The following is a 16,099-nucleotide window of genomic DNA, read 5'->3' as shown; positions in this document are numbered from 1 at the left end:
AGGGACTAGGGCAGGATCTCCCAAACTCGGTCCTCGGGACCCCAAGAGGAGCACATTTTGTTTTTTCGCCCTAGCACTGCACAGCTGATTCAAATAATCATCCTCAAGCTTTGAATCAGCTGTGTAGTGTTAGAGAAAAAAACAAAACGTGCACCCCTTGGGGTCCTGAGGACAGAGTTTGGGAACTCTGGACTAGGGCTTTGGCCAGCATGAATTATGAGTCTCTAGGCTGCTGGTGGTCAGTGTGAGTCTTGACTGACTGTTCTTGTCCGATACTGCTCCCTAGTGGCCATTATTAGACATAACCTGGATACACTCTCCAAATGATATGGCCTTATCCAAATGATGATCAAATATCAACAATTGATCATCTCTGTAGAAAAGGTTATTATTCTATCCACCCTTCCTATTTTTTCTATGAATTATCTCTACTGTCAAACAAAGTATTATGTGCATTACGTAGTAGAGTAAAACTAGGACAACATAAGTTATTTCAGTTTTTATTTCTGTCTATATTTATTTTTATACATTTCAAACTAGAATTATGTTTCATAATGACACAAAAATGACACAAAATCACAACGGTATAAGGAGAACAATTGATTCCAGGGAGGGCAAATCTGACAATCAATTATTAAATCATTCAATCAATAACTCAATATCTGACCAAGTAATAATCAACTCACTGTGCACAGTTTGAAAATAGTGAATCTATTACACAGACAAACCTTTTTTTCTTTAGATCTACAATACAATTAATCAAACACTTCAAATTCAGACAATGAAACACAATTAATTAAATAAACAATTTTGAATGTGTTTTTTTCTCTCCTGGATAAAAATAATATTATGTACCCTTCCTATGGAGGCTAAGCCTTGCATTTCAAGTAAAAATCCAGTTAGGAACCAAGATAATTCATGAACATAAGAACTACAGTGGGGCAAAAAAGTATTTAGTCAGCCACCAAAAGTTCTCCCACTTAAAAAGATGAGAGAGGCCTGTAATTTTCATCATAGGTACACTTCAACTATGACAGACAAAATGAGAAAAAAAATCCAGAAAATCACATTGTAGGATTTTTAATGAATTTATTTGCAAATTATGGTGGAAAATAAGTATTTGGTCAATAACAAAAGTTTATCTCAATACTTTGTTATATACCCTTTGTTGGCAATGACAGAGGTCAAACGTTTTCTGTAAGTCTTCAAGTCTTCATTCCTCCATGCAGATCTCCTCTAGAGCAGTGATGTTTTGGGGCTGTTGCTGGGCAACACGGACTTTCAACTCCCTCCAAAGATTTTCTATGGGGTTGAGATCTGGAGACTGGCTAGGCCACTCCAGGACCTTGAAATGCTCCTTACGAAGCCACTCCTTCATTGCCCGGGCGGTGTGTTTGGGATCATTGTCATGCTGAAAGACCCAGCCACGTTTCATCTCCAATGCCCTTGCTGATGGAAGGAGGTTTTCACTCAATCTCACGATACATGGCTCCATTCATTCTTTCCTTTACACGGATCAGTCGTCCTGGTCCCTTTGCAGAAAGACAGCCCCAAAGCATGATGTTTCCACCCCCATGCTTCACAGTAGGTATGGTGTTCTTTGGATGCAACTCAGCATTCTTTGTCCTCCAAACACAGCGAGTTGAGTTTTTACCAAAGTTCCATTTTGGTTTCATCTGACCATATGACATTCTCCCAATCTTCTTCTGGATCATCCAAATGCTCTCTAGCAAACTTCAGACGGGCCTGGACATGTACTGGCTTAAGCAGGGGGACACGTCTGGCACTGCAGGATTTGAGTCCCTGGCGGCGTAGTGTGTTACTGATGGTAGGCTTTGTTACTTTGGTCCCAGCTCTCTGCAGGTCATTCACTAGGTCCCCCCGTGTGGTTCTGGGATTTTTGCTCACCGTTCTTGTGATCATTTTGACCCCACGGGGTGAGATCTTGCGTGGAGCCCCAGATCGAGGGAGATTATCAGTGGTCTTGTATGTCTTCCATTGCCTAATAATTGCTCCCACAGTTGATTTCTTCAAACCAAGCTGCTTACCTATTGCAGATTCAGTCTTCACAGCCTGGTGCAGGTCTACAATTTTGTTTCTGGTGTCCTTTGACAGCTCTTTGGTCTTGGCCATAGTGGAGTTTGGAGTGTGACTGTTTGAGGTTGTGGACAGGTGTCTTTTATACTGATAACAAGTTCAAACAGGTGCCATTAATACAGGTAACGAGTGGAGGACAGAGGAGCCTCTTAAAGAAGAAGTTACAGGTCTGTGAGAGACAGAAATCTTGCTTGTTTGTAGGTGACCAAATACTTATTTTCCACCATAATTTGCAAATAAATTCATAAAAAATCCTACAATGTGATTTTCTGGATTTTTCCCCCTCATTTTGTCTGTCATAGTTGAAGTGTACCTGTGATGAAAATGACAGGCCTCTCTCATCTTTTTAAGTGGGAGAACTTGCACAATTGGTGGCTGACTAAATACTTTTTTGCCCCACTGTAACTCCATAGACTGGTCTCAGATCTGTTGTAGCTCATGCGAACTCCATTGCTCATTGTCAAGCCAAACAGTCTGGCCTCCCAGCAATCAGATATCAGGATCAAATCTTCTGGATTTGACCCTAATTCAATAACCCTCACAGCTACCCTCCAAACACAACCCACTGGGCACAGACGTAAATTCAACGTCTATTCCACGTTGGGTCAACATCATTTCATTGTGTGCCCAGTCGGAAGGGTAGTACAAATATATGTCATGACAAGGAGTGACAAGGAGTTGTCATGACAACACAAACAGACTGGCACTTAGGCTACTAACTTCAGCGATAAACATGAATTATGAAATCATATAGGTAGTGTTTTGTTGATCAGTAATATGCCTTCATGGAAGGTGAGAGGGTTAATCTAAAGGGCGAAAGCAAAGAAAGGTAAAGGTTGAGGTCAAGCCAACAGCATGCAGGCACAGAAGAGGCAGTTTTACAGTATATTCACAGCAGTGGCTCCAGGAGAAATTAAAGTCAGTAGCAACGGGCAGAGCAGCAGGGGTTAATAGTGAGGATTTATGTCTAATATCGACAAGTTTATGTTGACCTGGATTGATAATGATTGATTTATTTTAATGAATGTGATCTATTAAAAGTTTGATGGGGCAAACCAAGGAGAAAGGTGTGTAAAAATGAATTCCTAACTCTATAGAAACTAAACTTTTACAATACCAGGAAAATAAATTGCACCCAAAGCTTTATTTTAAATCAAAACCCAACAAACAAATACAATGCAATGGTATGATAAGACTTGGTAAACTAGGCCTGTGTTGAGTTATTTGAAATCTACAGTAAGCTGAAAATGTAAGAAATATGATCGTTCAAAAAAGTGGTTATGTTTGCATTTGATAGTGATACATTAAAGTGCATTTTATAGTGACCTCTTTCCTTGACAACGTACAAACCGTTTGAGCTATCTAACTCGATAGCTCTATCAGCGACATTTCAAGCTAGCTGTGGAGTGAGTTTACGGTACGTTTTTAAATCAGTTGCACAAGCTGCAGAGCTAAGCTAACAGATGCGAGGCAGAGTAGAGAGCAGTAATACAGTAGCCATAGAGGTACGGCAGTGTTGGTCCAGTGTTGAGCCCTGTCCCTGGCCTCAGTGTCATCAAAAGGCACCGACCCGTGTCATCATAAGGTATCCACAGGGTCTTGGGAGTCATTTTGGAGGGGACACTCGTTTTGGATGGGAGACTAAACCAACACAAAAGAGGGACAATAAGACTCCAATGTTTGGCATCTACATTGTATTTGTGAATATATACTGAACAAAAAATACAGTTGAAGTCGGAAGTTTACATACACTTAGGTTGGAGTCATTAAAACTCATTTTTCAAACACTCCACAAATTTCTTGTTAACAAACTATAGTTTTGGCAAGTCGGTTAGGACATCTACTTTGTGCATGACACAAGTCATTTTTCCAACAATTGTTTACAGACAGATTATTTCACTTATAATTCACTGTATCACAATTCCAGTGGGTCAGAAGACTACATACACTAAGTTGACTGTGCCTTTAAACAGCTTGGAAAATTGTAGAAAAGGATGTCATGGCTTTAGAAGCTTCTGATAAGCTAATTGACATCATTTGAGTCAATTGGAGGTGTACCTGTGGACCTGTGTACCAAGGCCTACCTTCAAACTCAGTGCCTCTTTGCCTGACAACATGGGAAAATCAAAAGAAATCAGCCAAAACTTCAGACATTTATTTGTAGACCTCCACATGTCTGGTTCATTCTTGGACGTAATTTCCAAATGCCTGAAGGTACCACGTTCATCTGTACAAAATAAAGTACGCAAGTATAAACACCATGGGACCATGCAGCAGTCATACCGCTCAGGAAGGAGATGCGTTCTGTCTCTTAGAGATTAACATACTTTGGTGCAAAAAATCAATCCCAGAACAACAGCAAAGGACCTTGTGTAGGTGGTGGAGGAAACAGGTACAAAGGTATCTATATCCACAGTAAAACAAGTCCTTTATCGACATAACCTGAAAGGCCGCCTAGCGAGGAAGAAGCCACTGCTCCAAAACCGCCTTAAAAAAGCCAGACTATGGTTTGCAACTACACATGGGGACAAAGATTGTACTTTTTGAAGAATTATCCTCTGGTCTGATGAAACAAAAATAGAACTGCTTGGCCATAATTACCATCGTTATGTTTGGAGAAAGAAAAGGGAGGCTTGCAAGCCCGAAGAACACCATCCCAACCGTGAAGCACGGGGGTGGCAGCATCATGTTGTGGAAGAAGAACACCACCCCAACCGTGAAGCACGGGGGTGGCAGCATCATGTTGTGGAAGAAGAACACCACCCCAACCATGAAGAACAGGGGTGGCAGCATCATGTTGTGGAAGAAGAACACCATCCCAACCGTGAATCACTGCGGTGGCAGCATCATATTGTGGGGGTGCTTTGCTGCAGGAGGGCCTGGTGCACTTCACAAATTAGATGGCTTCATGAGGCAGGGGAATTATGTGGGTACATTGAAGCAACATCTCAAGACATCAGTCAGGAAGGTTAAGCTTGGTCCTAAATGGGTCTTCCAAATGGACAATGACCCCAAGCATACTTCCAAAGTTGTGACAAAATGGCTCATAGAAAATATGTGGGCAGAACTGATAAAGCATGTGCGAGCAAGGAGGCCTACAAACCTGACTCAGTTACTCCAGCTCTGTCAGGAGGAATTGGCCAAAATTCACCCCACTTATTGTGGGAAGCTTGTGGAAGGCTACCTGAAACGTTTGACCCAAGTTAAGCCATTTAAAGGCAATGCTACCAAATACTAATTGAGTGTATGTAAACTTCTGACCCACTGTGAATGTGACGAAAGAAATAAAAGCTGAAATAAATCATTCTCTCTACTATTATTCTGACATTTCACATTCTTAAAATAAAGTGGTGATCCTAACTGACCTAATACAGGGAATTCTTACTAGGATTAAATGTCAGGAATTGTGAAAAACTGAGTTTAAATGTCTTTGGCTAAGGTGTATGTAAACTTCCAACTTCAACAATATAAACACAACATGCACCAATTTCAAATATTTTACTGAGTTACAGTTCATATAAGGAAATCATTCAATTTAAATAATTAGGACACATGACTGGGCAGGGGTGCAGCCATAGGTGGGCCTGGGAGGGTACCCACTGGGGAGCAAGACCCAAGCAATCCTGCAGTTGAAGAAGCTGGATGTGAAGGTCCTGTGGTGGCGTGGTTACACATGGTCTGCGGTAGTGAGGCCGGTTGGACTAACTGCCACATTTTCAAAAACGACGTTGGTGGCAGCTTATGGTAGAGAAATAAACATGACATTCTCTGGCAACAGCTCTGGTGGACATTCCTGCAGTCAGCATGACAATTGCATGTTCCCTCAAAACTTGTGACATCTGTGGCATTGTGTGTGTGACAAATCTGCACATTTTAGTGGCCTTTTATTGTCTCCAGCACAAGGTGCACCTGTGTAATGCTGTTTAATCAGCTTATTGATATGCAATACATGTCAGGTGGATGGATTATCTTGGGAAAGGAGAAATGTTCAATAAAAGGGATGTAGACAAATTAGTGCAATTTTTTAAGGAAAAATACGTTTTTGTTCGTATGGAAAATGTATGGGATTTTTTATTTCAGCTCATAAAAAAATGGGACCAACACTTTACATGTTGGATTTATATTTTTGTTCAGTGTAGATGTACAGTATACAGTAGCTGAAGATGAATGGAATGTCTAGAAAGTTTGTGATATGGTGGGCTGGGTGGTTTTCACAGCTTCCCTGTTTTGATCTACGGGGAGGGTAAGGGTGTGTTGAGTGGCACTTATGTTTCTGTAAGAAATAGGTGTGTGTGTGTGTGTGTGTGTGTGTGTGTGTGTGTGTGTGTGTGTGTGTGTGTGTGTGTGTGTGTGTGTGTGTGTGTGTGTTGTTTGTGTGTGTTTGTTCTACCTTCTGATGCAGGCGATAGTGAAGATTGTGATCCGACAGCCAGGAATGTTTTAGTGACTGTGATGCACTCATCCTCCAACTAGAGAACACACACAAACACACACATACATGATTAAAACACACACTCTCACAAGCATACACACACACATACATGATTAAAACACACACTCTCACAGGCATAAACACACACACACACACATACATGATTAAAACACACACTCTCACAGGCATACACAGGTCCACAACTGAATAATAATACAACTTTAGAGAACGACAACATAGTTGTCAACACACACACACACACACAGGTACCCCTCACCTCTTGCTCTTGACCAGCAGGCGTGTGATGAAGTCTTTGGCCTCCTCAGAGATGTCTGTAAACGCCTCCTCCTCAAAGTTCCACTGACAGGCCAGGATGTTGTTCAGAGTCTCATTGTCATCGTCCCCCAGGAACGGAGACAGACCTGTCAGCCTGGAGAAAAGGATGTATTGTATAGTGTGTTCATGGGTTGTGTATGTACAAACGGACTATTTCCTGCTGACTTCTTGTGAGGTCCCCATCGCAAAATAGGTTTCTAACCTCAAGGCCAGGTACAATATGTGAGCATAAGAAGGTAATGGCTAGTGGATATCAGGACCCACAGTAATGTAACGGTTAGTGAATATCAGGACCCCCAGTAATGTAACGGTTAGTGGATATCAGGACCCACAGTAATGTAACGGTTAGTGAATATCAGGACCCACAGTAATGTAACGGTTAGTGAATATCAGGACCCCCAGTAATGTAACGGTTAGTGGATATCAGGACCCACAGTGATGTAACGGTTAGTGGATATCAGGACCCCCAGTGATGTAACGGTTAGTGGATATCAGGACCCCCAGTGATGTAACGGTTAGTGGATATCAGGACCCCCAGTGATGTAACGGTTAGTGAATATCAGGACCCCCAGTAATGTAACGGTTAGTGAATATCAGGACCCCCAGTAATGTAACGGTTAGTGAATATCAGGACCCACAGTAATGTAACGGTTAGTGAATATCAGGACCCCCAGTAATGTAACGGTTAGTGGATATCAGGACCCCCAGTGATGTAATGGTTAGTGAATATCAGGACCCCCAGTGATGTAACGGTTAGTGGATATCAGGACCCCCAGTGATGTAACGGTTAGTGAATATCAGGACCCCCAGTAATGTAACGGTTAGTGGATATCAGGACCCCCAGTAATGTAACGGTTAGTGAATATCAGGACCCCCAGTAATGTAACGGTTAGTGGATATCAGGACCCCCAGTGATGTAATGGTTAGTGAATATCAGGACCCCCAGTGATGTAACGGTTAGTGGATATCAGGACCCACAGTAATGTAACGGTTAGTGAATATCAGGACCCCCAGTAATGTAACGGTTAGTGAATATCAGGACCCCCAGTAATGTAACGGTTAGTGAATATCAGGACCCCCAGTAATGTAACGGTTAGTGGATATCAGGACCCCCAGTGATGTAACGGTTAGTGAATATCAGGACCCCCAGTAATGTAACGGTTAGTGGATATCAGGACCCCCAGTGATGTAACGGTTAGTGAATATCAGGACCCCCAGTAATGTAACGGTTAGTGAATATCAGGACCCCCAGTAATGTAACGGTTAGTGGATATCAGGACCCCCAGTGATGTAACGGTTAGTGAATATCAGGACCCACAGTAATGTAACGGTTAGTGAATATCAGGACCCCCAGTGATGTAACGGTTAGTGAATATCAGGACCCCCAGTGATGTAACGGTTAGTGGATATCAGGACCCCCAGTGATGTAATGGTTGTGGATATCAGGACCCCCAGTGATGTAACGGTTAGTGGATATCAGGACCCACAGTAATGTAACGGTTAGTGAATATCAGGACCCCCAGTAATGTAACGGTTAGTGAATATCAGGACCCCCAGTAATGTAACGGTTAGTGGATATCAGGACCCACAGTGATGTAACCCCCAGTGATTAGTGGATATCAGGACCCCCAGTGATTAGTGGATATCAGGTTAGTGGATATGAATATCAGGACCCCAGTGATGTGAATATCAGGACCCCAGTAATGTAGTTAGGATATCAGGACCCCCAGTGATGTAACGGTTAGTGAATATCAGGACCCCCAGTAATGTAATGGTTAGTGAATATCAGGACCCCCAGTAATGTAAGTGTAACGGTTAGTGGATATCAGGACCCCCAGTGATGTAATGGTTAGTGAATATCAGGACCCCCAGTGATGTAACGGTTAGTGGATATCAGGACCCCCAGTGATGTAACGGTTAGTGAATATCAGGACCCCCAGTAATGTAACGGTTAGTGGATATCAGGACCCCCAGTGATGTAACGGTTAGTGAATATCAGGATCCCCAGTAATGTAACGGTTAGTGGATATCAGGACCCACAGTAATGTAACGGTTAGTGAATATCAGGACCCCCAGTAATGTAACGGTTAGTGAATATCAGGACCCCCAGTAATGTAACGGTTAGTGAATATCAGGACCCCCAGTAATGTAACGGTTAGTGGATATCAGGACCCCCAGTGATGTAACGGTTAGTGAATATCAGGACCCCCAGTAATGTAACGGTTAGTGGATATCAGGACCCCCAGTGATGTAACGGTTAGTGAATATCAGGACCCCCAGTAATGTAACGGTTAGTGAATATCAGGACCCCCAGTAATGTAACGGTTAGTGGATATCAGGACCCCCAGTGATGTAACGGTTAGTGAATATCAGGACCCACAGTAATGTAACGGTTAGTGAATATCAGGACCCCCAGTGATGTAACGGTTAGTGAATATCAGGACCCCCAGTGATGTAACGGTTAGTGGATATCAGGACCCCCAGTGATGTAATGGTTGTGGATATCAGGACCCCCAGTGATGTAACGGTTAGTGGATATCAGGACCCACAGTGATGTAACGGTTAGTGAATATCAGGACCCCCAGTGATGTAACGGTTAGTGAATATCAGGACCCCCAGTGATGTAACGGTTAGTGAATATCAGGACCCCCAGTAATGTAACGGTTAGTGGATATCAGGACCCACAGTGATGTAACGGTTAGTGAATATCAGGACCCCCAGTGATGTAACGGTTAGTGAATATCAGGACCCCCAGTAATGTAACGGTTAGTGGATATCAGGACCCACAGTGATGTAACGGTTAGTGAATATCAGGACCCCCAGTGATGTAACGGTTAGTGAATATCAGGACCCCCAGTAATGTAATGGTTAGTGAATATCAGGACCCCCAGTAATGTAACGGTTAGTGAATATCAGGACCCCCAGTAATGTAACGGTTAGTGGATATCAGGACCCACAGTGATGTAACGGTTAGTGAATATCAGGACTCACAGCATGTAAGTGATGACCCCCAGACTCCACATATCCGTAGGGAATGAGACAAACTCATAGTTGATGACTTCCGGAGCCAGGAACTCAGGCGTTCCGAAGTTCACCCTCAGCTTTTCCCTGGGCTTATACCTGAGAAAGCCAGAAAAGAAAGTTAAGAGGTGACATTTGAGTCATTTAGCAGACACTCTGATCCAGAGCAACTTACAGGAGCAATTAGGGTTAAGTGTCTTGCTCAAGGGACCTCGAGAGATTTTTCACCTAGTCGGCTTGAAGATTCAAACCAGCGACCTTTCGGTTACTGGGCACGCTCTTAACCGCTAGGCTACTTGCTACCCTGTATCAAGCCAGGAACCACTGGTAATTCAACTTACCTCCTGGCGAGCCCGAAGTCAATAATTTTGATCTTGTTTGTGGCTCTGCTCACACACAGAATATTCTCGGGCTAGGAAAGGATATTAAATAACCCAAAACAGTGAGACAAAGGAAATAACAGCATGCAATTATTAGCATCATCCCTAAGCTATTGTGCTACAATGACAGGAAGATGGAGATAGATCATTTTATTGTTTATTTCACTTTATATATTATCTACCTCACTTGCTTTGGCAATGTTAACACGTTTCCCATGCCAATAAAGCCCTTGAATTGAATTGATAGAGCTATAGCTATAGAAAGGTAAAGTGTTGAAAAGTACAATGGGGAAGGTTGCAATAGAAACAGACAACAAACAATAGGACAGTGAGAGAGTGAGCGAGAGAGAGACAGAGAAGGGGGCAGCGAGCGAGAAAGTAACAGAGTGACAGATTGTTGAGGATTTGAAAGTAGAGAGCTAGGATGAGTCCTGTCCTACCTTGAGGTCTAGATGCAGGATGTACATCCTGTGCATGTACTGTAGTCCCTCACAGATTTGTCTGATAAACAGCACTGTGTCCAGCTCTGTCAGATTGTAGTTCTCATCTATGATCCGGTCGAACAGCTCCCCGCCATCCACACTACATAGAGAGGAGAGGAGAGGAGAGACAGTCAGTCATCATAGACTACAGTAGAGAGAGAGGAATACAGTCCCACAATGGGATTTAAAGAGTAGACATATGGTGTAGTGTAGAGAGGAGAAATACACACACACACACACACAGGGAGGGAGGGACTTACTATTCCATGACGAGGATGATGTCGTGGCGTGATTCGAAGGCGGCGTAGAGCTGAATAAGGTTAGCGTGGTTCAGCTGGTTCATCACCTGGATCTCATTCTTCACCACATCCTGGGAAACAGGACAACATTAGAACGACAGACAGAGCAACAGACACAGAAACAGACACACACAGACAGTGCCAACGGGGTTGGTTATTGAGACCTACAGTACCACACAGCAACCTGAGCCAGCTATGGCTTTGGCCGTGGCATTGGTGGGAAAACTACTTCGTGAATATCTGACATGATAACGTACTCATCAAGCTATGCACTGCCACAGACAGCTGACGACTATCTTATCTCACGTTATACTCAGCTGACCAGAGGGAGCATAAGATGAGACTGACTCTGACACACTGCCACATGTACAGTGGATATGAGGGTGATAAAGCTACTTTAAAATGGGATTCTATTACTTATGTGCTATGATAAAATATCCATCCATCTTAATGATGGTGGGGACATTGGACACATACTGTACATCTGATATTAATGGCTTGTTCCAAACGACACCCTATTCACTATGCAGTGCACTACTTTTGACCAGGGCCCTGTTGCACTTAATAGGGAATAGGGTTGCATCTGGGAAGCAGCTATAATCAAGCTTCTGTTTCAGGTCTCACATTTCAATCACTATGATCCTTACCTTTTCTTTCTGGCTCCTGGCTTTGATCATCTTGGCAGCCAGAGTCAGTCCAGAAGAGTTCTCCACACATTTGTGGACTTGTCCAAAACGTCCCCTATGATCCCACCATCCAATACAGAGAAACAAGTTCAGAAACAGTGTAGTCTCTTGTGACAGCCTTAACATTAAAGTTGAGGATCTGCTTTGGTTCTGGCGGCCCGAGATGAATAACAGTGATGCTTTATAACACCCTGTCCTTTTTGCCTCAACGTACAATAAAGCTAACTTAACAATAACATTATAGAAATGTTTACTCTTCTAAATCATTCTTTAATTGGTTTGTCATTGTAGGGATGGTATGCACACTCACAGATCTCTCTCTCTCTCTCTCTCACTTTTTCAAAACTCTTCACACAGTGAGCACAACAGCAGTCTGTCTACATGGGCTAAACTGTGGATCATTTTTCATTGCTTTGGCACAAAATGCATTCAATGACTACATCTTTCAAATTTCATGAATTCTTTTCTCACTCAGACACAACCACCACCAAAACTCTATGTACCTACAGGCCAATTTGCACATGTTTACATACTCTTTTCATAACTGTTAAACTTAAGTTCAAAACCTAAAATAACACAACATTTAATAAGACAGCAATTTGCTACATTTCTACAGTAATACCGTATTGAAATATATACCACATCTAAAAAATGAAATACTATCAAAACAATTAGACCAACCACAGCTGATTCCAATTGTAGCTGAACACCTACCCAGGTGTTCGTCTTTCAATTTCATTACCATCTATACAAAAGGGGACATCTTAGGAATAATACTGTACTGTAATGTAAACATGGACCCAGCCAGAGATGGAGAAGTGGCTGACAGAGGAAGAAGAGTGGCTGGGAGAGGGAGAGGAGTACGTATGCATGGTGGAAGAAGACTGAGAGGAAGATCAAGAGCTGTACTCAGATGAGATTAGGGCCACTATGATTGATAATGTAATAAATCATGGTCTGTCAATAAGAGAGGCTGGTCTGAGAGTGCAGACAAATCTGCAACGCTCAACAGTGGCATCAATTATGAGAAATTTCCAGCAAAACAACAGGTAAAATGTGCATTCTGCATCTGACTGAACTGCACATTAAAGAAGTAAAATGATCAAAGCTTCCAAACCCACTTGTCTGTAATTGTTCTGGTATTTCTGCTTAGGACCCAACGGTTACCTCCCACAGGCGGGACAGGTGGGATTTTCACTGCTGTAAATTGTTGTATGGTCATCAGAAACAATGGCATAAAACTCAGAGATTCGGGACAGAGTGTTGGCAGACAACTTTACATTTGGAAATATTCACAATGTAAGCATAACAACTATTTCTAGAGTCCTGAAACAACTTCAAGTCAGGATGAAGCAGTTGTACACTGTCCCCCTTTGAGAGGAACTCTGAACGAGTAAAGCAACTCAGGAACCAATATGTCCAGGTAAGATGACTATAAAATACAGAAGTAGTTTTGAACAAAACCAAACAGGGCAGAGGCACACTGCGGCATGTTTTTAGGTATAATGCCAACTACAGTAATACCCTGACTCTTATGTTGTCGTGTGGATTTATTTTAGAGAGTCATGGAGATTGAAGCCAGGCAAACAACCCACATATTCATCTTTGTGGATGAGGCTGGATTCAACGTGGCCGAAACATGGTGGCGAGGAAGAAATGTGATTGGGAAAAGAGCCACAGTGGATGTCAGGGGCCAGAGGGGTGCCAACATCACAATGTGGGCAGCAATATCCTCTGATGAATTGCTGTTATACAACACTGAGCGTCTCATTTCATTCCTGGATGACCTCTATGGAAGGGTTGTGCCAGGTGAGGAAAGGGTTACAGTGAGGCGAAATCGGCCAACGTTTGTAATTGTATGGGACAATGTGGCACTTCACCAGTCCCATGCATTCACAGAGTGGTTTGCAGCCCACCTTACTCTCCATTCCTCAACCCCATAGAGGAATTATTTTCCACATGGAGGTGGAAGGTTTATGACCACCATCCACATGATCAAATGTCCCTCCTGGATGCAATGAATGCTGGATGCCTGGACATATCTGCAGAAGATTGCCAAAAGATTCTTTCCTAGGTATATTGCCCAAGATGACATAAGATGTTATATGGATGAGAACCCGTAGCCAAATGCAGAAGACAGGGTTAAATAGCATTGCTACTGTATCTGTATTGGTAGATGGTGTATATACAAATTATTGTATTTTGGAATCACTCAATGCCATAAAATGACATAAAGCATATTGAAGCATATTGCATCGTTACAGCTAGGGGGGAGTGTGTATGTGTGTGTGTGTGTCCTCCAGATTGCAGGCCTAACAAAAACTAGGGCATAGAATTTGCCTACTGTAGGTACTGTTCTGTTTCAGCTGTTTTGGGCAGCATAGCTGCCTAGCTGTTTGGAGAAGGAGGTGCTTTCTGTACCCTTGAGTGCCATGCATACAGGAGAAGGAGGTGCTTTCTGTACCCTTGAGTGCCATGCATACAGGAGAAGGAGGTGCTTTCTGTACCCTTGAGTGCCATGCATACAGGAGAAGGAGGTGCTTTCTGTACCCTTGAGTGCCATGCATACAGGAGAAGGAGGTGCTTTCTGTACCCTTGAGTGCCATGCATACAGGAGAAGGAGGTGCTTTCTGTACCCTTGAGTGCCATGCATACAGGAGAAGGAGGTGCTTTCTGTACCCTTGAGTGCCATGCATACAGGGACCTTTGAACTATTTGGATCCTTTTTTTGTAAATGTGATTGGTGTATTCAAGTAAATTATATCAAATGTGTGTGTGTGTGTGTGTGTGAGTTTCACATACTGTGGAGTAAAAATAAACTGCCTGACTGTGGTGTTATGAGAGCTGAGGGTGGGGGTTTTAGTGTAGTGAGTGTTTGAGGGTCTAATTGAACTGTGAGTGTATTCTGAATCCCCTACCTGGGCTTGCCATTCCATTCTCTCTCTCTCTCTCTCTCTCTCTCTCTCTCTCTCTCTCTCTCTCTCTCTCTCTCTCTCACTCTCTCCTCCTGACTCACCCTCCTAGGACCTCGTCTCTGTTAATGGCGTAGAAGGTAGCAATCTGGTGAGGTTTTGGAGTCACAATGCGGTGGTCAAAGGGGGCTGCTGGCGGAGGGGTAAAGTCTGAGATGATGGAGAGAGAGGAAGGAGGGAGTTGGGGAAAAGGAGAGGGAGGGAGAGATAAGGGAAATAGAGTGAGGTGACAGAGTGGATAGGGAGCATACAGGAGATTAGTGTCTGTTCTGTCTTGGTAACCAAACGGCTCATACGGTCTCATGCCAGCATTTCATTATCCAATTTGCCAGCTGTGACATGTTTGTAACTTTTAAACATGCAAGGTGTGGTTAAGTAATGTGGTCTGTGTGGTGAGTGACTGACTAGGAAGACAGAGTAGTCGTTAGGGTTTCTGACAGTTTTTCAGCCTGCTTGCCAACCCAGGATAATATCAAGAGACTTCATTTACAGAAGTTACGTCAACACTATATTTTATTTCAGGAATGTTGCCACAATTGCAACAGAAGTCCAAATTAGCTTCCTGTTTTGTTTTCAAACTTTTGTCAGTTTGCATTTCTGTGTTTGGTGAACCTCACCAATGATGTACTCTTCTGGCTGTCCATCATCCACCTCTTCTTCCTCCTTCGTCTTCTCTGCCTTTGATTGGCCAGCCTGAGGCTCTACCCCCTCAGGTACTCCTCCCTCTTTATCCTCCTCTTTCCTTTCCTCCATTCTGCTATTTTTCAGGTCATCTTTCAGTAGGTCCTCCTCTGTGACACAGTTTTTACTGCTGGCGGCCACTTCACCTAACTCTTCGGAGCTAAATAACAAACCAACATCAAACAAATATCAAATCAACTATTAATTATGTTAAGTAATTAGCAAGTAGTTATTTTGGTAAGTGTACAGTATACAGAAATTGCAATTTACAGTCATAGTAATGTCAAAAGATGGGTTGAATTTCAAAAGGTACCTTTCTAGAGGTTCTGGTGACAATGATGACTCTTCTTCCCCTCCTCCCCTTCTCTTCTCCACCTCTTCCTCTCCAACTTGTTCCTCCCTACCCTCCTCTTCCTCAGATTCACCAAATATATCCCCCTCCTCTTCCTCCCTAGCCCTCTGCTCTTCCTCCCGTTCAGGGGTTCTCCTCTTCTCCTCCTCCTCCCCCTCTAGATCCTCCAGGTCCTCTGGTTGGACGACGGGGGCGCGGAGCATGTCCAGAACCACCCCGTTACCATGGGAAAGTTCAGCATTCTGCCTGTTGAGCTTCTCCACCTGGTCTAGAAGAAGGGTCTCTACAGAGTCTGTGGAGGGACAAACAGAGCAAAACAAATCATGCTTTGGTGTAGATTCACCCAATCAACAACTTTATT

General features: G+C 43.1%; 1 protein-coding gene across 2 annotated transcripts in view; it reads right to left on the bottom strand.

Annotated features, from left to right (window-relative positions):
- Positions 1 to 484: 484 nt before the first annotated feature.
- mylk4b (myosin light chain kinase family, member 4b) overlaps positions 485 to 16,099 on the bottom strand; it is a 75,696-nt gene continuing 60,081 nt past the window's right edge. For both annotated transcript variants that reach the window (XM_029633149.2, XM_029633150.2), the window contains 11 exons: positions 15,700 to 16,030; positions 15,323 to 15,546; positions 14,750 to 14,855; positions 11,695 to 11,788; positions 11,009 to 11,118; positions 10,707 to 10,848; positions 10,228 to 10,298; positions 9,857 to 9,985; positions 6,807 to 6,959; positions 6,488 to 6,566; positions 485 to 3,738 (listed from right to left, as the gene is read on the bottom strand). In XM_029633149.2, coding sequence (XP_029489009.2) covers positions 3,676 to 3,738; positions 6,488 to 6,566; positions 6,807 to 6,959; positions 9,857 to 9,985; positions 10,228 to 10,298; positions 10,707 to 10,848; positions 11,009 to 11,118; positions 11,695 to 11,788; positions 14,750 to 14,855; positions 15,323 to 15,546; positions 15,700 to 16,030 — 1,502 coding nt within the window. In that variant the 3' untranslated portion in view covers positions 485 to 3,675. The remainder of the gene's footprint in view (positions 3,739 to 6,487; positions 6,567 to 6,806; positions 6,960 to 9,856; positions 9,986 to 10,227; positions 10,299 to 10,706; positions 10,849 to 11,008; positions 11,119 to 11,694; positions 11,789 to 14,749; positions 14,856 to 15,322; positions 15,547 to 15,699; positions 16,031 to 16,099) is intronic.

Source organism: Oncorhynchus nerka, linkage group LG24 (assembly GCF_034236695.1).
Source record: "Oncorhynchus nerka isolate Pitt River linkage group LG24, Oner_Uvic_2.0, whole genome shotgun sequence".
Classification (NCBI taxonomy): Eukaryota; Metazoa; Chordata; class Actinopteri; order Salmoniformes; family Salmonidae; genus Oncorhynchus; species Oncorhynchus nerka.
This window is presented reverse-complemented; position numbering and strand designations above follow the sequence as displayed.